Source organism: Bactrocera dorsalis, chromosome 3 (assembly GCF_023373825.1).
Source record: "Bactrocera dorsalis isolate Fly_Bdor chromosome 3, ASM2337382v1, whole genome shotgun sequence".
Lineage (NCBI taxonomy): Eukaryota > Metazoa > Arthropoda > Insecta > Diptera > Tephritidae > Bactrocera > Bactrocera dorsalis.
Window position 1 is genome coordinate 73,130,329 of NC_064305.1, and position 24,388 is coordinate 73,154,716.

General features: G+C 34.8%; 1 protein-coding gene across 1 annotated transcript in view; it reads right to left on the reverse strand.

Annotated features, from left to right (window-relative positions):
• LOC105223372 (calcitonin gene-related peptide type 1 receptor) overlaps positions 1-24,388 on the reverse strand; it is a 164,383-nt gene that overhangs the window by 18,651 nt on the left and 121,344 nt on the right. Inside the window, 6 exon segments of the mRNA XM_049453228.1 lie at positions 2,154-2,330; positions 2,646-2,872; positions 3,355-3,481; positions 8,340-8,431; positions 8,825-8,931; positions 21,700-21,813. Of these exon segments, the coding sequence (XP_049309185.1) occupies positions 2,154-2,330; positions 2,646-2,872; positions 3,355-3,481; positions 8,340-8,431; positions 8,825-8,931; positions 21,700-21,813 (844 nt within the window).

Genomic DNA, 24,388 nt, shown 5'->3' on the forward strand with positions numbered 1-24,388 from the left:
TCGAATGCCACTTCATGTTTTTGTCTTTCACTTTTTTAATTTAATTCCTTGAAAAATCGATTTTCTTTTCTTCATAAATTGATATCTTAACATGTCAAGAGTACGGTAGTAAAGTGATTTTTTAAAATTCGATGTCATTTTAAAGATACTTCAGTTAAAAAATGCAGCTGCGCGGAGTGCCTGATTTGAATCTGAAAACGCGTTTTTCTCAAAAATTTGCTTTCCAAACTTTTCTCCATCGTATCTCGAAAACGGCTTGACTGAATGACATGAAATTTGATTTATACACTCAGTAAATGAATACCAAATGTCTGTCTAAGGACTGTACCGAAAAGAAACTGCACACTTTCAATTCAATATTTCTCACGAACTAGCCGGTTGATCACAGTGCGGTAAGTACCGTTGGAAAGCGTGATCAGTTCTGCTTCTATTGATTTTTCTTTCTCCGTAATTTGTTATTTCATTTTCGCGATGGGTCGAATCAAAGAGCACGTGCGTAAGCAAATTGTGCACAATTACTGCACTGAAAAAAGCATTTCATACAGAAAGCTTGCAAAACGGTTTTAAGTCAGTGTGAATGCTGTGAAAAATATTATAATACAGTTCAAGGAAACCTGTTCTCTAAAATATTTATCAAAAAGTAGGCGAAAAAATGCCCTAGTGATCCAAATCTTGAAGCGAAAAAAAACAAATCAATGTCTGTGCGCGATTTGGCGAAAAGAGCTAAGACTAGTGCAACTATGATCTAAAGAAAGCAAAGAAATAGTTTAAAAGCTTATAAAAAAAACAAAAGATTCTCAAAAAAAAGTCAACAACAAATAAAACAAGGGAAAACCAGACTACGAAAGTTGTACGCTGGTTTGCTAAACGATTCTGTTGATTGCATTATAATGGACGATGAAACAAATGTAAAAATTAAATCAAAAACATTACCCGGTCCACAATTCTATACAAAACAAAAAGTGTTCTATACAACCAGTCAGTGTCAACAATTCAAATAGAAAAATTTGGCGAGAAAGTACTCATCTGGCAGGCTATTTGCTCTTGTGGCCTTAAGACCACTCCTTTTTTCACAAAGGGGAGAATATCGGCCGACATTTATAAGAAGGAGTGTCTAAACCGTCGCCTAATACCATTTTATAAAAAACACATCGTGTCAAAAATATTTTGGCCTGATTTAGCCACAGTGCACTACGCTCATTCTACTCTGGCTTTGTTGAAGGATAACAATGTCAATTTTGTTAAAAAAGAGGAGAACCCTCCAAACGCTCCAGAATTTCTCCCGATAGAGAAATAATGGGCAATTGTCAAACGAAATTTGAAAAAGGATCATCGAGTTGCCAAAAACGTCAACGAATTTAAAAAAAACTGGCTTAAAGCAAGTCGAGCCGTTACAAAAGAAGGTGTGCAGAATTTAATGAAGGGAATTAAACAAAAAATTCGGCATAAATTAAGAGAATAATTTTTTTTTACTAGTTTTAATGAAAAGTGGATAAAAACTCTTCTATTTGTTATTAAAAAAAGTTACAAGCAAAAATTAATAAAATCCGTTAAGTTACAAATAAAAAATTGTGTGCAGTTTCTTTTCGGTACAGTCCTTAGTACCAAACTTAGAAATTTGCTACTAATGTATGTAGTTGAGTCAAAGGGTATGATTTCATATAAATGTGTAAATTTTTACTACTTCTCTAAACACTTTCAGTATTCTAATTTCTTAACGCAAAATTTCTATGAAACAAAGCTACCTGATTTACTTCTGGTTTAAGTATTTCATTTATTTCGCTACGAAAATTGGCTAATTCAGCTGTTTTTGCTAACACTAACACATCTCTGAAACTTTCGACTAATAAAAATCACTGGAATTCTTTAAAACATATTTCCTAAAATGTACATACAAACTTATCGCAGTAAAGGTTAAATATGTAGAAGTACCTTTGATAAGCAGATGGAAAAATAAATATTGTATGAAAATACAGAGATTTACTAAATACATAGTGAAATGTGTTACTCGTGTATAAAACATATATATGAATGCGTACGGAGGTGTGTACAATATTGTTTGTAAAGTGAAAATGGTGAAATCACCGGAAAGCATTAAAACTGGCAACTCACTTGCTACACTCCATCCATCACTATGCAACAATAATACTTACCGGAATGCTTGCAGGACGGTGCGTGAGGGTCCACAGCTGCCTTGTATGCTCGCCGGTGCCTTCAGCTTAAGCAGCACGACGCGCACAATATTGCATAGAAATAGCAAATTAAGAAAAATGGAAATACAAACGGGCACAACGAGAATATTCTCGAAGCTCGTGCTATGCATCCAACAGCTGGGCGGGCAGAAGCGTGCAATTAATGAAAATAAAAGAAGTGTGGAAAACAAAATGATTAAAGTTTTAGTGAATTTTAATGAGCATCAAATTAGCAGACAGCAAAAGGGTTGGCAATTCAAGGCATTTGCTGGGGCAATAAGACGATGAGAAATATGCAAATTATAGTATGCAACGCGCTTGAAATCCTTGTTGCTTTTGTTTTTCTTATTGTATATTTTTTAATATTATTTTAATGCCTTTTTGCAATTGTCAACTCGTTGTTGTTTGCTGCAATTTATATAAGCAATTTATGTGAGGGACGCTTATACTCACTGTTTGACTTCATCGCCGGAGCCGCCGAGGCCACGCGCCAAAGCGTAAATGAAGATTACAATTGCCGGCGTGCCCCAGCCGAGGGCAATCAGCCATTTCACCAATTTCTTCTCCGATATGAAGGCGGACACCAGCACCGTGTGCAAGTAGAAGCCCTCGCAGAGCATCCACGAGTAGTTGGTTAGCAGAAAGTAGTGGAGTATTATGTGCAGCGCAATACAGGGTGGCTGCGGAGGAAGAAAAAATCGCACACGTGTGATAAATGAAAAGTAAATGTAACATACAAACATTCAAATATACATACATATGTATATTAAATTGTGTATATGTATGTATGAGTCTGTCTGTGTGTATGCAGCAATAAAATAGTTGCTATGGTAATTATTATTGAAATTGAATTCGTTTGTGGAAAATTGAAAAAATCGCAATAAAAGCGCAGTAAAGAAGCTTTGCACGCATACAAACGCGCCTGCGTATCGCACCAACACGCACGTAATATTTACGATTATTTTGCGAATTTGCTGCCTGCATGCAATTACAGTATGCAAATTTCTTCAGCGAACATATGCAAAAGGATAACTGTGCAATTGTATGTATGTGTGCGTGTGTGTATAAAACGAAATTTCGTTTTTTCAAATGTGCAGTTATTGCTCTTTGCGCCGCTGGCAGCAGTGTGTACGTATGTATGTATGTGTGGTCTGTCACTTACCGGACTCCGTTTCAGCATCTCCGTTTCGGGTATCACAACGAAGTACCAAACCAGCCAGAGTGAATTGTTCGCGGCGAAGGATGTGAATAAATTCATGTGGAGTGTTATGCGCGCACATTTCAGCGATCTGCAATGGACGGTAAGCGTAGATGAATTATTAGGCACTCAATGTGCAAAAGTGGTGAAAGTAAAATATTATTGTTTGCTTAAAAATTAAAATATGTGGGATTAAAATGAATTAATTTTTGTGGGTAGAGAGTACAACCGCTTTAACAAAAATTGCGGGCGCGAATAATTATTATAATAATCGTTAAAAATTTTGGAATTATATATAATTCACAACATTTAGAACGAGCTTTTTAAGAAATTTCGTTATGAACATGAAAATATAAATTCATTATTATTTTTTTAATTTATTAATATAGCAAATAATTCGTGTATATACATATGTAAATATTATACCAATTTATTATTTATACCCTGAACAAAGTAGCATAAAATTTTCATAGTCAGCCACCATTTAGATAACTTACACCCCTAATGTCTATGGCTACTAGCCCGAATATAGTAGCCATTAAGCAACCGTATACTCAAGTTCATATTAAATACGACTATTGGCTGTCAAACATAGGCAAATATGTAGCCATTCGCGGATTTTTCTTTATTATTATTATGATAATTCCCAGGGAAAAGACTACAAGGAAAATATTTATTGGAAGCAAAATTATTAACAATATTCAATAAAACTGATGGCATACATTAATTATTAATATATTACTATCAAAGTTAGAAGGTTTAAAAAGATAACTTATCACGCTTCGACTGTTTCACTCAGAAAAAATTGTAAAATGGGTTGCCATATAGTTGAAAATATTTTTTTTTCAACATTTGGTACAATAAATTCCATAAGCATCAGAGTGGTCGTTTGAGTTTACTGAATACTTAAAAATCACATGGAGCTAAATCTGGGGAATACGGCGGTTGCAGCACGACATTGGTTGAAATTATGGCGAAAAACTCAAGAAAAATCAATGCAGTATGCAACGGTGCATTATCGTGGTGCGAAAGCCAAGAGTTATCGGCCAATAATTCAGGCCTCTTTTCACGAATAGCTTCTCAGAACATTGGTTTTTGACTCGCTTTGATGTGTTTTTTTTCTAATTCGGCTCACCTTTGCCACGATATTCGGCCGATTGATTGTTTGTTCCCGGGTCGTAAGCATAGATCCTAGACTCATCGCCAGTAATAATACGTTTCATGACATCTTGACAAACGGAAAGTATTGTTTCATAGATTTTACTGCATCGCTGTTTTTTTTTTAATTTATAAATCAATCGTGTTTTTACTTTTCTCATGCTTAAATGATCTTTCAAAATGATTTTCACTGATAGCTCTGATTTTCCAACAATGCCAGTTAGATCTCTGACAGTTCATAGTCGATCCTTCATCAAGCAATAATGGCAATTTATTGACGTCACCATCATCATTAACAGTTAATGTTGTCAACTCTTTGAAAAATTTATTATAAAATACTTGCTCGTGATAAAAAATTATCACCGAAAATTATCCCAACGTTTCGGGACCGGAAGTTTGATTCCGCACACAAAATTAAATGAACCACTTTGTTGAATAATTTCACGCAACGTAAAAATTGCCGAAAGAATTTTATGTACTACCGAAGGACAACCATACTATATACTAATAATTATTTTGATATGTGTGTTTTGATGACAGATGTCCACTGACAGTCATACATTTTGCCTAATATGTTTTCGTGCGAAATTAAACACGTTGGCTACCAGTGAATCACCAGTCATCACGACAAAAAACTACCCCCAGTTGCCAATGTATAACCGGTGATACGCGCCTTGGCAAAAACGGAATATGTATTTTTTCCTGGGAATAGATTTTTTCGTGATCATCATTCTCACTATTTTTGCAAACAATTTTATTTACTTGTCTGTTGGATCTCACTCCAACACATTTCTGAAGAAATATTTTGAATACCAAAAAAATTATTCTTACCTCAAAGTATTCAAATATGAAATAAAATAATGCACAAAATCGCACTACAAATAATTTTCAAACAAAAAAAACCGTAGAACATACAATCACTACTCGCGAAAGCTTAGCTAACGAACTACTACAATGCACTAAGCGAAAAACTGAGAATTGCAATAAAATAAATTGAGTTCTCCTACAACTTCTGTGAACTTCGAATTATGCAACAACAAGCCTTCAACAAACTGAGCGAAACGAATTTTGGTTGTTATTATGCCGAGGATGGGAAATGGCAATTACAAGTCATAACAACAACCTACATAACATGAAAGTGTCCAGTGTAATTTTAACTATGAACAATATGGGAATTGGAACACGAAATATTTTTGCGCCAAGGTCATATGGCTGATGATGTTACATATTTATTTTTGGTGATGTAAATAAAATTGTTTGTGTATTCAATGTAATAACAACTATTAACAATTGCTGTTCGCCTGTTCGAGTTATTTTTCAATATAAGTGGATATTATTTGACTCGGTGCACAAAAGCGATTTTTTATTACCTAAGAAGGTATCTAAGCGAAGAAAATGTAAGAATATTTTAAGGGAAATTTTACTTTTTGTGATGGGTTTGAGGAATTTCTGATTGGTATTACATATTAATATTGATAAACCCACATTGCAAATTATATTTAAGTTTTACAAAAGCTCATTCCAGCTCCTTTAAAAAGGAGTTATGACAGATTTAATACTCAATTAATATACAGTATACAAGTATACAAAACTGCATTTGAAATAAAGCGCAGAAATGAACATTTCTGCTAAATATCTACATATATAATCCTATAATAAAATGTTTTTATATGTACATTTTATATCTCTTTATTTCTAGCGCATTTTATTGAAGCTTCAACTACGAGTGTGCTCATTCAAAAGCAATGGAAAATACAAGCAGCACCATTTAGCTGAAACCCATCTCGCCGCCTGAAGGCGTTATTCATAATTATCGAAATGCCAAAGCCAGTATTGGAATTGACTTCATAAACGCAGATAAAATATAATAAAATAGAAATACAATTATATGGAAGCGTGCACGTTATTAGAGTGTCGCAATGTCAGCGAAAAAACACCAGCGAATATGGAATATCTTGAGGAAATGAAAATAAATCACAGAATACATTGAAATTAATCTTCAATCTGTTATTTATTGCAGCGATGTTTTATTTTACTTGATTTATTTTAGGATTTTTTTATTGAAATAGGATAGCTGGTTTTCTCTGAAATATGCTTCTGTATACGAATTTTAATCGTCAAAAATTGGTATTGAATGAAACAACTGGTTACATTTTACTGCTTATTGGGTATTTTAAGGCAAATAACTTGGTTGTCTGGAACTTACAAATGAAGCTATTTATCAACATTTAAATTTCTATTTCCGTTGAAGGCATAAAATGTATATATGTATATATATTATTGTATCTGCAAATCTAAATTCTATGGAAAATGTAGAATGTTATGAAAATAAGGTTATTTAAAGGATTTTTTTTGAGTTTGAATTTACTAAACATTTTATGATTTTAAATAAAATTATAATATATAAGTATTTAGTATACGTAGCTGGAGGAAGGAGTCATGTGTAGAAGTTCACGCAAGCGAGGAAAGTTCTCTGAGCATTTGACCGACGAGCTGAGACATTTACGGGTTTCCGCTAATCTGTTCGTTTGTGTATGGTATACACGAATTAATAACTGAGTTTTACATAAAGTGAAATTTTGTACTCGTCCATTTCTCTTCAAGGAATTAGTAATTTTCAGAAACGTAATATCGGTGGATCAAACTCACGTCCTCGTATGAGATACACGATAAATTCGACTTAGATTATTTTGCAAAGTAGTACCACAATTTTCGCACACATTGTTTAGATTGGACCACTAAAGCTTATAGCTGCCATTTAAACTGACCGATAATAATTGAATACAGATTTTTTATAAACCTTTATGATGTAAAAATCCACCTGTAAAGGGCATTATAGCTGCAGTTCAACCAAAGTAAATATTTGTTCAAGAGCAACCTGAAGGAATTCAAGAGCTGCCATTTCACCAAGGAAAACAACGGTTTGGTGGGGTTTGTGGGCCGACGTTTGGTGTGTCAGTGGTCGATAGTTCTTCAAAATTAATGCCGTTGAGAACGTAACCGCCAATGGCGACCGTTTTCGCGTCATGATAACCGACTATTTGATACCTGAAATTGAAGCTCATGATCTCGGTGACATTTCGTTTCAAAAAAACGGGGCCACCGCATCGCAGCAATCAGTAGATTTATTGAGAGAATATGCAGATTTCACGTTTTGGACCAGCGGATTGGCCACTAAAATTGCGTAAAATCATACCGTTAGACTTTATTCTGTAAGGATATGTAAAGTGTAAAGTCTATGCGGGCAATCATGCTTCAATTCAAGTCTTGGAGGGAAACATCACGCTTGTCATTTGCAAGTTACCAGTCGAAATACTCGAACGAGTCATCAAAAATTGTACCAACATTCGAAAGAGATAATCTTCAAAATATAAATGCTAAATAATGTTCTTTCGATTGATAATAAATAAACATTCCCCATTAAATTTGCAGATTTTGCGGTTTTTCTTTAAAAAAATGGGAAACCTCGAAATGCTCTTTATTTTGGAACTTATCGGTAGTTTAAAGTGCTATAATATTACACAATTTTCATATGGTCCATTTTATTTAAAATATATATACAAAAATTTTATTCGTAAAAACTTTTTTTTTTGTCCTTTTTGAGGCAAAATACTGAACACGTATTATTTTCTTTCTACTTAGTATGAAAAATTTTTGAGTTATGAATTTTTAAAATTTCAACGCTCAAAAAAGGGTATAAGAAAAAAAAGTGCATCATTATAAAAATATTTCATAATATTCCATAAAAGTTTCATTATTTATATATGAATTTGGTTTTCACTAATACTTACTTGAAATAAGTGTAAATAGCGAGAGATAGGAGTATCGCTATCAGGGATATGCCATAACCAGTCTTATAAAAGAGATTAATGCTGTGCTTCCACTAAAATAATAAAAAAAATAAAAATTTATCAAAACAGTTTTTATTAAAAATATATGTTTTTTAGAATTTTATTAAAAATATGACAACAAGATATTGCAGAAAAAAAATTTCAAAAATTCATTGCTAGCATATGGAAATAAATTGTTTGTTATACTATAAATGCATTTTATATGTATATCTATTATTTATATTATTCTATTGAAAGCAGATTGTATTAGAATTTCTTGTCATATTTTGTATATTAACGAGCACTATATTAAATATTACATTTAAATGCAAATAATAACAAACTAATATCATCTACAAAAGCAAGTACTCTTACCGCATAAAACATAAATTCATTTGAGAAAATTCTAGATTTATATTCATAATGTTTTTCCACATTCCACTCACCTCTAAATCATCGAAATTAATGCAGGTCGTGTAATTGGACCAGGTCTTATTCGTGAGCGGATGTTTGTACCACTCACCGTCGCTTCCGCATTCCTTATGTGCAAATCCTGTGTGCGGCAAACGGAATGGCACGTGTGGCAGATAACAGCATGATGTTGTCGGTGGTGTAGACGAGTGCGGATGCGCAAGAAGAATACAAAATGTGGAATAAAATTTTAATGAGTTTGTTGTGAGAGTATTTGCTAAGTGCAGCATATCTTTTATTATACACATATAAAAAATGTAAGTAATTTGTACGCAGCACATATGATTAAATGTAATATATAGAAAAATGTATTTGCGGAAAATAAAATATGCATATGGGTAGTGAGTGGTGTTTAAAAGTATGGTATTTATATTATATTCTGCTAATGATTGCGAAAATGAGGTAATTGCATTTTTCTGTAGCGCCGGTGAAACCAACTGCCACCGCATAGTTACTCATTGCTTTAATGAATATTAAATTGTTTTTGCTTTTGCGTGCACTTTGAGTTTCCATAAAAACTTCTGCAGGCACTTTTGAACTTTTCAAGTTTATATGCATCATAAATTTGTGTGTCTTTTTTGTGTGCATTTAGGCGTGAACGCATGCTTGTGCCATATTGCAGTCAATGCATTCAAGCAGAATGTTACGTATACGCCACAGCCAACACGTTGTTTTGTGGGTGTGTTACCGCATATGTATAAGTATGCAGTGTGCAGTTGCATAGGTGTGCAAGTGGCAATATTATAGCGTGTAAAATTACTATGAATATGCTTGTTCAGCGGTTTGTGGCTGTGTCTTTTGGAAATTTTGGTTTTGTTCGCTTTTATTGTATTTCTCGTTAAAATTTTGCATCAAGCGTAGCGTGGCAACTCACTTTGCGGTTTCTAATTAAATTTTGATGCTGAAATATATATGCACGTACAATTAAAGGCAAGCATTATAGCTCTCATTTAATTGTGTAGTGAATTATAAATTTTGGAAGATAGCTGACAGTGAAGTTGAAGCTGTCACTGTTCAAATACTAATTGCATTTTGCGAGCGCATGCATTTTCCTGCTTAATGAAATGAATAGTTATTCCATATTTCCTAGGAAACTTTGAATTGAGCGTCGAGGAATCTTTGTTAGAATTTTTGGTATAATTCTTCATAGTGTTTTAGTTGAAGAATATGTAGGTCGAATCTTGAGAGCTTTGTTGAAAACGAGACAAAAGAAGCAACTTTATAGAGAGAAGGTAACAAATTAATTTGATCTTCAAGTACTTTTTTCTTAAGCAGCTTAAATAAGAATTAAACAAAGATAAATTTGCAAGTATATGCGAAACATAAGACTTAATATCAAGACTCTAGTCTATGATTTTCAAGAAAACTATTTTTTTTTAGCTTAAAATATAATTTGGTTCCTAAAACTATTATCCCTCAATAGAATATGGATAAATGATATTGCACGGTAATGGCGAACATTTATTTTCAGTTTTTTTTTCAGTTTTAAATTCGTTTTTCTAGAAGTTGTGAAGATAATTTGTATACTCTTAACATGGTATATTAAGTTTGCCACGAAGTCTGTAACACACATAAGGAAGCGTCAGATTCCCTATAAAGTATTTAGAAACATAAATGATCTGTACGTTGAGCTGAGTCTATTTTGCGGTGTCCGTCTGTACGTCTGTGAGTATATATATGAACTAGTCCCTCAGTTTTTAAGACATCGTTTTGAAATTTTGAAAACAAAATTTTCTTTTCAAGAAGCTGCTCTTTTATTGGAACTGCCGAATCGGACCACTTTAACGTACAGCTGCCATACAAACTGAACGATCGGAATCAAGTTCTTATATGGAAAGCTTTCACATTTGACAATGTATCTTCACAAAAGTTGGCACAGGTTATTATTTAAAACAACAATGTAATCTCCGAAGAAATTGTTTAGATCGGCTTACTATAGCGAATAGCTGCTATATAAACTGAACGATCGGAATCTAGTGCTGGTATGGAAAACTCTTGCATTTGGTTGGCTCCCATCTACCGGATCTGTGGTGTTAGATTAGGCCACATTCTCAATGATTGGATATAGGTAAGGGTGGCGATCATTGCGAAGAAAGAAAAAGCTCTCATGTTAATGGAAAATATTTCAGTCTCTACTCGTTTGGGTTGAAAAAGCTGGGGAGGCTTACATACCTACACAAAAGAAGCAGTATACCTAGAGATATGACACTAAAAGCTTAAATCCTGGAGATACCTCCTCATCCTGACGATAATTTGAAGTACTTGGATATCAAATCAAGTTATCATGGAAGTTAAATGTTTAGATAGGTATTCGTTGCCATATATTATTGTAATTGGGAAGCTATGGTATCTCTAACCAAAAGTTATGCTTTGGTTTTTTTGTGGTTAAGCCAATACTGGAACACTTGTTTGCTGGAAAGCGTTCAATGAGTGACTCTTATTACATATAGCATAGACTTCAGGTAACTGCATACGTTAAGAGTTTCGGGGAGGGACATTTCGAAATTCTCTTTCACTTCCTTTAGTGTCAGTTTCCTCGCGGATCTACCTCCGAGAGATATATGGGTAGTGCGAACTCGCTTGAAAAAGGAAGAATGAGGTTTTGCACGGATAGATCGAAGCTTAGAAGGATGGTTGGAGAGGAAGTCTTCAGTAGGAAGCTCTCAGTCAACTTTTGTTTCAAACTGCCAGGTGCTGTAGTATCATTCAAGCAGAACTTGCCACGCAAGGTAGCAGCAGATATACTTCTCCAAAGTTCTGGTTCTTTTAGGATGCTATGCCTGTACTCCGATATCAGACCTGCTATACGAGCCATAAACTCCCTGACAGCGAGGTCAAAGCTAGTCACGGAGTACATAATCTCACTAGCAGTAGTATCAGTTACTTGGAGTGGAATCGTCGGAAACTGAAAAACCGATGAGCTTTCCAAAAATGGCAACCTTGCAAAAATCCTGTTAAGATAGGATTGAGCAGATGTTTTTTTTATTTTCGTGTATTCACGACGTTGAATCTATTAGCCTTATGCAATTCCTACTTTTTAAAGTCGCGGGAAGGATGTTGTGGTAGGTACATAAAGACATTTTCTCTTACACTATCCATCTTTCGGTTGAAACATCTCGGTCGCACAAATTTCTGATCCAATTAGTTGTATGATATCTATATTTTGTAGTGTTTCGACACCGGTGGATCCAATATGAGCAAAATATTGAAGACCTACTTTGTATATATGCAGATATACGAACATGGCTCGATTTAGACGATCATTTAAATATATACTTTATGTAGGCACCGACGCTTCCTTCTCTTCCTTCATGTTCAGGGTATAAAAAGAGAATTATAACCCCTGTTATTCTGTTATTCTCTTACAGAAAGATACGAGTCGATGTGGCCAACGCGCCTGTAAAATGAGTCATATAATATAAAAACATTTTTATCCCTTCATAACCCAATTTAGCTTGCCATAATACGAATCAAACACAAAAGCTGTGGCGGATGGTTAACTAACAGGAAGAATATTACTTATTAAATCATAACATATCGTTTCACTCGCCACAAAGTTTCCACATAAACGAATTTAGCTCAAACAAAACCAACAGTTTGACCGCAAATAGTGACCATTTAGCTCGTATGCTACAAATAACGGTAAATTCATGTAGTAGCACTTATCGACACGGCCAAATTGAGTGCCAAAATGGTATCACGTTGCAAGCGTTTCAAAAGTCGACGAGTGAACGGATTTCGCAGCAGAGCAACACGAGCATGATACGAATAGAAGAACTGCAGGGAGAGGAGTGCAAAAAAAATAAAACCGCATTTGAAAAGCATCCGTTGACAGGATGTGCCATAAAAACTAATGACTGCACTGAAATAACGGGGTTAAGTGTTTAGAAAATCGATCGTGCGCGCACGCTGAAGATAACCGAACTGTTGAAACAAATATGAAGGAACACTTTTGCAAAATTTGCGCTGAAAAAACGAAATCGCGCAGGCTACCAGAGCTCACACTGCAAGTGTTGCCACAATTACACCCATGACACGGACGAAACGACACCCCCGAGATGATTTTATATGCTGCACGCGACTGGGATTTTATGGTTACATGTCGATAAAGGAGCTTAGCAAAAACGAAGAAAATCAATGTGAGTAGCAAAAAAATGCTTGTGCTTGTTTTAAAGAGCAAGCAGCAGGAGCGCACAAGTTAGCCAACCGCATCCCAAATGCTCAAGTGGCTGTAAATAACTAGTGGGTATAATACAAAGGAAAGAAAATGAAAAGTAAGGAAATGAAAAATTCGACTGTGGCTGAAAATTGTTTTAAGTGGAACGAGTAACTCAGCTAAAAAGGATGTACGATTTTTTTTACAATTTATGTAAGAAGCTTAAACCTTAGTTTTATTCCAAGCTTCAGTATCTACCTCATTGCAGAAAGTATTAAATTACACGAAATCACTTTCTTTTTTTGCTAAATTTATTATATGAATTTCGTTAGGGAAACCTTTCATGTGGCAACATTAAGAGATTATTGCCTTCTAAACTAATCGCTTGTTGTGGTTTGGTATTAATGCAAGGAGCTCTTATACTGCTGCTTGAGCTCATCCCTTCAATGCCTAAAGCATATTGGTAAAGGAAAAAATCCGATTACGATTCAGCATTATTAGAACTTACTATAGACCGCATTTGTAAGGCACAGTCTATGCAAAAATATAGTGTAATAAAAAGCAACAGTTTTAGAACGCAAACGATGAGTTCACAAAAAAAATACAAAACAGAATATAAAATGGTGTAGTAAATGACACAGGAACAACTTAGAGTTAATAGAAAAGTTTTTATAATAAGTATTTTATAAAGTATAAACAGTGGGCTTTCTCCTAGTCAAATATGAGATTCAATTTCTGCCAAACAGCGAGAACTGAAACTATAACTCAAAATTATACTAGAAACCAGTTAAAATACCCGTAACAACATGTTACACTTGCATAAAAGAACAACAAAAATGGTATACTGGCGACTATCCAGCATAAAAAAAGAAAATCAAAGCAAAGTCAACCGCCACCAAAGCCTCCTGGCAACGAACCCAAGTTGACCACAGAATGCAATAAAAGTAACCGCACCGCATCGGAAGAGCGTCTACGTTTTTCTATTTCCCCCAACAACAAACAGAAAAAACTAACTGCAAAGAGAAAACAAAAGGTATGAGTATAAGCCCAAAGTCGTGCAGCATTAAAGTTTACAAATACAAACACGAGCGCAGCTCAACGAAATAGAAACCGAAAGACCGCAATTGAAACCGCAGGAAACACAGAAAAAGCACACACACGTGCTGCTGGCAGACACGACCAGCCTTCAAAACAAAGCACGTATATATTTAGTGTAGTTAAGCTGCTTTAATAAATATGCTTCCTCGCTTTCAATCATAATGAACCAGCCACTAGCTAGCGCAGTCAGTTGGCCTACAAAAAGCGAAAATAATTTTTCACATAAAATAAAAAACTAGCGAAAACAGCGCCGCCTTCGCCAAAGCAGCACTCAAGCACGCACAGACACAGGGGGCCAAGAGTCAGAGGGAGTGAGCGCCATGTTAGTTAAATTGCCGAGCCGCGACGAGCCAGTCAGCCAACCAAGTGGCAAGTGTTAGCCAAAGGACAGTGTTAACACCACGCGTAATATTAGTCAACACTGGAAGAGGGGTGCGTGGCAAGTTTTGGGTAGCCAAGCACTACTTAAATTGTAACCCAAATTCTTTTTGCACTCATTCCACGCTACTGGTGTGAGACTTTAGTGAAAAGTATGGCCAGCACTACACTAATGCGCTTAAGAAGTGGACGGAGGGTTGGCAATTCAAGCACTTAAAGTTGTGTAGTCGGATGTAGAAAGGTATTTCTACGGTTTGGTCTATTTTTAGCAGTTTACCGCTTTCCTCCAACACAGCCGGCATATAGTGTTTACATGTTGATGGGCTTTTCGCTTAAAATTGCGTAACCATCACCGCAAATAAACCGCATTGCGTATTAACAGACACTGTCGATTTGATACAGAATGTAAGCCTGTTATGTATGCTTGTGTGAGTGTGTTTGAGTAAACGCATTGGCAGACGCGCACTCTTCGCCAGTCATTACAGACAGCCGAATATCTAATTTCAGTCTGTCCTTTCGCACTCAACACTATTGTTGAATGAACGATATGTGTTTGTACATACGGGAGACTCCATTAGCAGACGACATGTCGTATACGTAACGTAATTTTATATTGTCCTTTGTGTACAGTTAGTAGGCCTTAGTATGCTGCGCCATTTAATCCTTTCATAAATAACCAAATCACTTTAATTCCATCTGTGTTCTTGACGGTTATGCTCGGCTCTTGGGCCAAATGTTTCAGTATAATCTTTATGTAGACCGGATAATGTGTGTTTAAGTGTCTCTACGAAATGTCGGCAAAATTTTGTTTGTTCTTTGGCACTTGCCTCCTTAACATTGGCTTATTCTTCCACTCAATTAAAGCAGATATGTAGTAGTGAACTAAATTTTGCTCATTTCTAGTGCACTTGTATGTGTACACTTCGATGTTTTTTCCACTTGCAGTAATGTAATATCAACTTAATTCAAATTTAGAGTATTGTGTAAGATTCAAGTTAAGCAAGTACAGAAAATTTGTTTATGCAAAGTACTTTATTTAGAATACTGAATGTTCGCATTGTTAAAAGAATGTTCTCTACGGCATCGTCATAATAGGATATTGGATTAAGAGATAATAGCTATTTCAGAAGGCATCGTTAGTTTAGAGTATTTAACATGGAACTTTATAAGCTTTCTTTCATATTTAAACTAATGTATAGTATTTGGTTTATAACTATATTCGTTAATTAAAAAATGGTAAATAACCGTTTTTTATAAATATTGAATTTAAAGTTTAAACATCGATTAACGTTATCGTTATTCATTTAAGCTTGTCTAAAAAGTGGCTTGCAATCTAATTTTGTATGGTGAAAATTTTATTAGTACTGAATTTAATGTTCCAGCTAAAAATATCTGGAATATTTACTAAAATTTTAGCTTAATTAATCCAATCAAGAATTTTAAGCCTGATTGCGTTTTTCCTTTTTACATTTCACCACTTTACTTAATTGATAAATAAGAATTTCTTTAATTCAGATTTCGTATCACATTTGAAAATTAAGTACATATATTTTTAAGTAAAAAGAAATTTCCTCCAAAAGTAACTATGCATAAGAAATGTTAACTTCATTCATTAAACACTTTAAATTTAAATAATTTAGCAGTTGTAAGTGTTGCTGTCACAAGCTATAAAGCCTGTAAGTATGCAGCGTATTTTTATAGTGAATTTATATGTCTGCTTTCAGAGTGAAAGTGTACTTTCTCTTGTCTCTATACTTATCTATATATGTATGCATGTTCTCACATGTACAGCAAGTAAGTATGGTAAGCATAAAAACACATTGCTAATGGTAACATGTAAACGTCACGTACACGAGAGAAGCGAAAAAAGCAACCGAAAATGGAACTAAAAACACAACGGAAAAAGTACATACACTGCTTTACTTAAGTAAATAAGTTTGTAAGTGGGTGTAAAAACCCAGTAAACTAAATTTAGTACTTTTATTTTTAGGAAAGTGAATATTACAAGGTAGATGAGAACAAGTGTTTCATTGTGGGTGCTAAGGCAGTGGCGAAGGCTTCTGGAAATGCTGCTAGAAAAGTTTATAGCTATCCATTACATTAGCTAGTATCTAGGAACCTGTTCTGTGTTGTATATTACAAAAAGTGCTTCAAGTGCTTCATGATAATGTCTATATACATACATACATATATAGTCATAAATGATTAGCATAATGAGCTAATTTTGTGTATCCATGCCGTTCTGTCCGTCTATCAGTATATATTCTTTTGAGATAAAGATCTAAAATTTTAGAAAAGTATTTTCCTACCTCCGAAACTGCTCATTTGTCGGCACCCCCGATATCCGATCATACAAACTACCGTTCAAATCAAATCGTATTAGAAAACTCTTCGATTTGACACGACATCTTCACGAAGTTTGGAATTTTTTAAGGTATAGCTGTCATACAAATACACCGATCAAAATCAAGTCTTAAGTAAGAAACTATTTTTTTTTATGAAGGGTGCAGAAGCATCTTCAAAAAGTGATTTTTGGTGTTAGAAATAGCTTTTTGCTAAAAATTATACCAAACCCAAAAAATATTATAAATACAGATGAATACAGTTATTGATCGAAGGACTAGTCAAAATTTTGATTTTTGCCAAAAAAAATGGCTTCACAAAAAAGTCGTGTTTTGTGAAATATACCTTTTAGAGAGGCTTAAAATATCAAAATTTGTATTATAAATCTTATTCCTTCAAAAACTACCTGTCAAATACGTCTACGAAGGTCGAGTGTAAAATTCAAGTGGAACACTCCAACCGTTTCGGAGAAAATTTCCTACTCTGGAAACGGTGTTTCGTGAAAAATACGTTTAATGTTATGAGAGCCGATTAAACCAAGTAAAAAAATCCTTACAAACATTCATATATCCGAAACTATTTGCAGGTTTAACATCAGAGAACAGTCTCAAATATATATATATTATATAAATGACATATGGTATATACCAAAAAACAAAAAAATTTTTGAAGTTCGGATGTGAATATAACCCCTTATAAACGTTTTATTCCTTCTTAAGCAGTCATTGGTTATGAAAGGGGGGACTTAAAGCTATATTTGCCAAGTTCTATTCATAAATTACGCTATTTAAAAGATCTTGAAGTAGCATACGGCAATAATTATTAGGTCCAAAAATATCTAAAACAGCTCTATATAAAACTGGAGTCAATATATTTGCTCTGAAGGATGCGTAGAGAACAAATGTGAGCGTGGATTTGAGGATCTGGCTTCCTCATAAACTTGAACTTCCTCACTTGATTTGAACATATTTGATTTAATCTGCCCACGACATAAATAGGTATATGCTATAGCAGACTTTGCATGCTGTGACCTGTGGCGCTTGAAACATAGCGGGAGGCTAACACGCTGCGAAATGTTTGCCAATTAGGCATTGTGGCATGCTCGCCTGTGGTACCATGCAGTCATATATCTTACAAGCATGCTCGTTCAACACGAGCTACTGTGGTATATATATACTTATATGGTTATATATATGCAGACCGATAGCATTTCGCGTGTTATCAATTTGACTTGTTTCACAAAACAAAAAGATAAATAGAAATTTGAGCGCCTGAGCATTCGGCACCGTGAAAACGGCGCATAAAGGATGATGAAGCTGCGGTTGAGTGCGATGTTAGCCTGTGGGTGATAAAATATGGCTTGCTAAGTTATTGAGCCAAATGCTTGTTTGACTTGGTTATTCGGTGAGTTGCCATCCAATTTATTTGCTTTTTGTATGTATATGTGCCGTTATATTTGTTCTGCAACCATTTTTATTTGGTTGGTTGTGTTCCTGTTCCTCTGGCTCATGTGTTAAATATCATTTCAAGTCGCTGGTGTTAGTGCTGCTGTTGGTGAATCTGCTTGTGGTTCTTGTTTGCTCGCTCATTACTTGTCGTTTAAAGCTCTAGTTGGCACACTCTTGCGCTGGTTTTATTTCTAGCTTCACATAAGCATATACCACATATTACTTAGTATGTGTCATGAGCATTTCGCTTATTTTTGTTTGTGCAGCTGTTTTTGGTTTTGCTTTACGAGCTCGGTTGGCATTTTTTATTAGTATTTGTCATTTATAAATATCACGTTTCTGCTATTCGTTAACACGGTTACAGTTTTCATTAAATAAATATTTGTAATTTAGCGTGTGGTTGGTCGTGTTATGTAAGGTTTTGTAACTAATGATTGAAAGCAAAGTGGGGCTTGAGATGCAGTTCGTCAAAATATGTGACGAGGACTTTAAATCCATAGAGAATGTGTGGAAAACAATTTTTTGTTTTTGAATTTTGAGAGTTATGAGATTTTCTATTATATTCTTTTTTATTATAGTTAAGTATATGGATATGTGTAATCTCTTTAAAGGTCACGTTAACCTATTGAATCAAACCAAATCTAATGGTATGTAAAGTCACTCATTATTCCCGTCCTATTATAGATAGCCTTAAGTTTTTTTAAGAAATTAACAGTATACATCTTTGTATTTTCACTTTTGAGAAAAAAAGCTGATCTAAAACGAGCAAAACAAAACTTGGTAACACTGAAAATAGCAGTTAGAATAGTAGAATGAGGTCTGAAGCATTTTAAACTCTTTAGAGGGATAATGAGTCATGTTTTAAGTCGAAGAAAATGATGGAAAAATTTTCGAGTGTCTCTCGCAACTATTATTTTCTCCAAATTTGAGCTATCGACTCCTCTTTGTTCATAGATCTCATCAGTTAAATTGACTTAAGACTTGAAACCTTATAGTTAAGCTTAAAAAAGAGCAGATCCAACAAATAAAGAAATTTTTGAAAAAAAAAGATAGATTTCAAAAGAAATATTCGCTGGAAAGAAATTTAGTGCTATTGAAAGTGTAATCGATGAAATGAGCCAAAATTTGAAGAAAACTTTAAATTGAACTTCAAAACTATCGTAGTATTGAAAAGTGTTTGATATAGGGTGGGTCATCTAACGTTTTAAATTTGAATTATCTATATTTCGACATTGGAAACATCAAATACCATTGGAAAGTGACAGATATTCAGTAAAAAGTCTAAAAAATGAGATGGGTCACTATTAACCAGAAAAAAGACATCTACAGTTCGCAGATTGGGCAGAAGATCGTTTGATCGAGGATGGTCAATTTTACCGAAAAATCATCTTTTCGGACGAGGCTCATTTCCACCTCGATGGTTACGTTAACAAGCAGAATTGTCGCATTTGGGGCACAGAAAACCCGCACGTAATCGTCGAGAAGCCAATGCACCCAGCACGAATCACTGTATGGTGTGGATTTTGGTCTGGTGGAATCATCGGCCCATTTTTCTTCGAAAATGAAGAAGGGACTGCCGTTCGCCGTGATGAGCGATATCGCGCAATGTTAACCCAGTTTTTCTTCAAGCAAATTGAAGAGGAAGACTTGGACAACATTTGGTTCCAGCAGGACGGCGCTACGTGGCATACAGCAAACGCTTCACTCAATCTATCTTCGAAATTTCAAATTTTATATGGCCCACCCGTTATAATCGGCTTATCATTCTCGGCAACATTTACTACCCATGTATATAAGGAATTCTACACTTTGCTCTTGCGCTCGGTAAGTTACATACATAATGAAGATTATTTAATACCGTTTTTTTCAGTTAATTTGTTCATTTTCTCACTTCATGGATAACATTTGGGTATTATTCCATTAGATTAACCACAAAATAGGCTGAATCACAATCCGATGGAGAGCGTATGGGCCCTAATGACCGCTAAAATACGAAAAAAGGAAACCCAAAATAATGACAGTGGCTAATCTACACAATCTTTTGCAAAGTACAAAGAGGGTTTGGCGGGCCAGTTCGTTGTATATGACTCGCTTTTAATATAAACGATAAAAACTCAGACATTAAAGGAAAGTAAGATGGCTGTTCTCAAATTGATTTCAAAACTTTCATGTTATTTTTAGAAATTACAATACACAATCTGATTGAATTTTTAGTACAAGAATCACAGGAAGAGCATAAGTATGCCTTTCTTACCGTTAAAGCAACGAAAGAGCAATATAAATGCCTAGGAACATATAATACTTTTGCCAATCAACAAAAATAAATCAAATTAATTACACAGACTGGAGTGGATTAACTTGAGCCGAAAGCCGAGTACGCATATCATTTCAAAATCGAATTAATCAACTTGAAATGGCATACATAAAAGAAATAGAAAAGCAATAAATCGGCTTTAGATGTGAGCTCCAATTTGGCTAAAAATAGTAAAAGGCTAAAGCAATTGCTGTTTAGCAAAACGCATTGAATGTTGGTCTGCATTTGGATAAAATATACTACCACCAGTAAAGGTAACTCACACAGTGCAGTTGAGTAGGATAAAATGTTACATACAAGTAAGTATGTGGGAATATGTAAATGTAGATTGCTGAGGTTAAGCTGCAGGCAAAGCACCCTACTCAATAGAGAAATCTGAATTTATTTCAAACAATTACACGCTATTGCCTAAGAAGGTCTTTCTGTCATTGCGGATTTGTTATGCGGATTTGTTTGGGGCTACTTTAGGTAGCATTGGTATTGGTTTCCTCAGCATGCTAAGCCTGCCTATTGCAGCATTTAAGTATTAGCATTTACGTTTTGTGCAATTTTCTACTGCTACTTTCTACTTTTCTTACAAATAAAATGAAAAAGAAGTAAAACTTATTGTTGTTGTTGGCTGATCCTTTGCGTATTGGTTAGCTGTTTATGTTTTCCTTCCACATGACTGTCTGCTGTTGGCGGTTGAGTTTTCATTTCAATTTAATGTGCGTCTCAGCGGATAAAAGCAAAAGCACAAAGCGCACAAGCAAAAAAAGGAGACAAAATATAATATCAAACGCTCATGCGAGCGCAAGTGGCGGTGGGCGAACGAAATACGCCCTAGAGTATGCAAGCATGTATGAACAGGTATATATTAAATGTATGAATGTATGCGTGTGTGTATTGACGCTCGTTTAAATTGCTGTTGACAGTTTTATATGACCCGCTTTAAGCGTGCAATCGGTTAAGGTTAAGCTGCCAGCTGGCAGTTTCCTTTTTCCTCTTTCATTTGTGCAATTTCCTACTGACGCAAAGTGGCACACAAAAACCCACACAGTTACATATATGCAATATATATTACAAAAAGTGTTTTTCTCGTTGTAAATATTTCTTTGATGTTTTCAAACTTACTTGTCGGATCGAAGCCGGTTATGAATTCCGGGCAGCGTTCATAGGCGGAAGTGCCGGCGGCAGTATCCGGCCAACAGAGCCAACCATCAAATGTGCCAGCACAGTAAGATTCACCTGGGTGCAAGTACAAGAAAAGTGAGAAAATATGAATAGCAAAGCAAAGTGAAAAGTTTATATAAATATGTACAATCATATACAAATATACATATAAAAATACATATGTGGTTATGTGTGTGCTTGTTTCTAAATTTTTGCTTTTTCGTTGCTCGTTATTGTGTCGTATTTTTTCATAAATGTGAGTGTGTTGGTTGAAGCCCAAAAAATTAGCCAGAGTTAGACACATTGTCAAGGCATATCATTCTGTGTGTGTGTGCGTTGCCTTTTGTTTTGACACGTGGTGAAAAAATTCAAACTTTGTTTCATATTTTTAGTTGTTTGTTATGCTTTTCACTTTTTTTGCGGTTGCAAAAATATCGCTCTGTACACAATGCTGTTTGTTTTGCAAAATGCTAATTCATAATAAATCTGGCTTGCCTTGGTACTAAAGGTTTTTGTGCAAATTTTAATTTTGTAATTTGTTTATTTTGGCATTTTCATTTTAATCTCGTTCATGACATTGCAGATTTGGCAAATATTGCCTGGAGCAGCTTTTTTAAATTTAGTGGGCTTAGTACAATTTAGGTTAGGAATATATTTTTTTCGAATTTTATAGATCTATATTAATACTTGCATAATTAAACTTATTTATCTTAGGTATTAGGGTAGATAGATAGGTAGTATCCGGTTATCCATGGGAAAAAATTAATTATTTTGGTTCTACCTAATATATCGTCATCTAAAAGACAGTAAGGACGAAAACTTTGCTAAGACGTATCACTGCACGAAAATGGTTCTCTCCAATTTAAGTAATGTCCGCGACCCAAGTTTTCATAATTTTCTTCTTCATCTAACCAAAAAATATAAATAAAAGTAAAAGCGATCACCTTCTAGCAAAAACCAGATAAACGTATGTTTGATTAGAAGAAAGTAATTTGACATCTTGACAATTTATCAAGAAAAAAGAATTTCAGTTACGACACACAATAGAAAAACCATAATAAATTGTCAATACTGACAATTTAGCAAGAGTTGAATTTGTCAAGTGCACTGAATATGGGCGGTATTAACAAATATGATGGACCAAAAAAAAGGACGTCTTATACCGAATATGAATATATCCGGACGATCTTAATCAAGATCTATCGCTCGATATGTGAGATATCAAGGCTGATAAGCTTGAACAGGTACTTTAGTTTTAATAACAGTGGAATGGGAACGGAAAAGAGCTCTGTCTGGCTTCTTGTGCTTCAATGCTGAACGGTTGTGCCTTAAATCAACTCAGCAAGGTCAACTTTCAGCAGTCTTTCTCACCCAGAGTAAATTGTAAGAGGTTTAGAGAACTCCGCTCTCAGCACGGTACAACTTTCAGTGATTGTAGTTGTTTGGAAGAAGTTGGGATATAAGCATATCTACACTTCCTCTCCGAATGTCCGATTATTGCAACTGGTTTAACATAGGACATCCCCATCTTGCTGCGGGACCTAGGTGGCTGATGTAACCGAAACTAACCCATATATTTAAGATATCATACAAAAAAGAGGTGCATCATGAATTAACCTTAACCTGATATACCCTTTGTATAATTTTCGTCCTTTTAACAAACATCTATGTATATCAATCCCTATATGGAATACATGGAATATGAATATTAAATAGAGTATTGGCAAACACCATTCCTTGACCTTATATGCATAAACTTACAGTTATCGATGTTCTGGTTGAATTTATGATGGTTATTGAGGAATGTATAATATCAGAAAAAATTATTGGAGTTCAGATTTGATGCCAAAAACGGATAAAATCACTCCTTTTTATACTCTCGCAACAAAGTTGCTAGGGAGAGTATTATAGTTTTGTTCACACAACGGTTGTTTGTAAGTCCTAAAACTAAAAGACTAACCCTATATCTGGTTATATATACCAAAATGATCAGGGTGACGAGTAGAGTTGAAATCCGGATGTCTGTCTGTCCGTCCGTCCGTGCAAGCTGTAACTTGAGTAAAAATTGAAATATCATGATGAAACTTGGTACATGCATTTCTTGGCTCCATAAGAAGGTTAAGTTCGAAGATGGGCAAAATCGGGAGGGGCACATTTGGATCTAATTTTTTTTTGGAGAAGTGGGCGTGGCCCCGCCCCCTACTAAGTTGTTTGTATATATCTCGGAAACTTCTATAGCTATGTCAACTAAACTCTACACAGTCGTTTCCTTCAGGCATTTCCATATACAGTTTAAAAATGGAAGAAATCGGATAATAACCACGCCCACCTCCCATACAGGTTATGTTGAAAATCACTAAAAGTGCGTTAACCGACTAACAAACAACGTCAGAAACACTAAATTTTACGGAAGAAATGGCAGAAGGAAACTGCACCCAGGCTTGAAAATGGGCGTGGCGTCGCCCACTTATGGACCAAAAACCATATCTCAGGAACTACTAATCTAATTAGTATTACAGCAAAATAAAAAACATGTAAATGACGGATAATGAAATCTCGATTATCAGTTTATCATGCGAGAGTATAAAATGTTCGGTGACACCCGAACTGAGCCCTTCCTTACTTGTTACTAATAAAAAAAACTTAGATA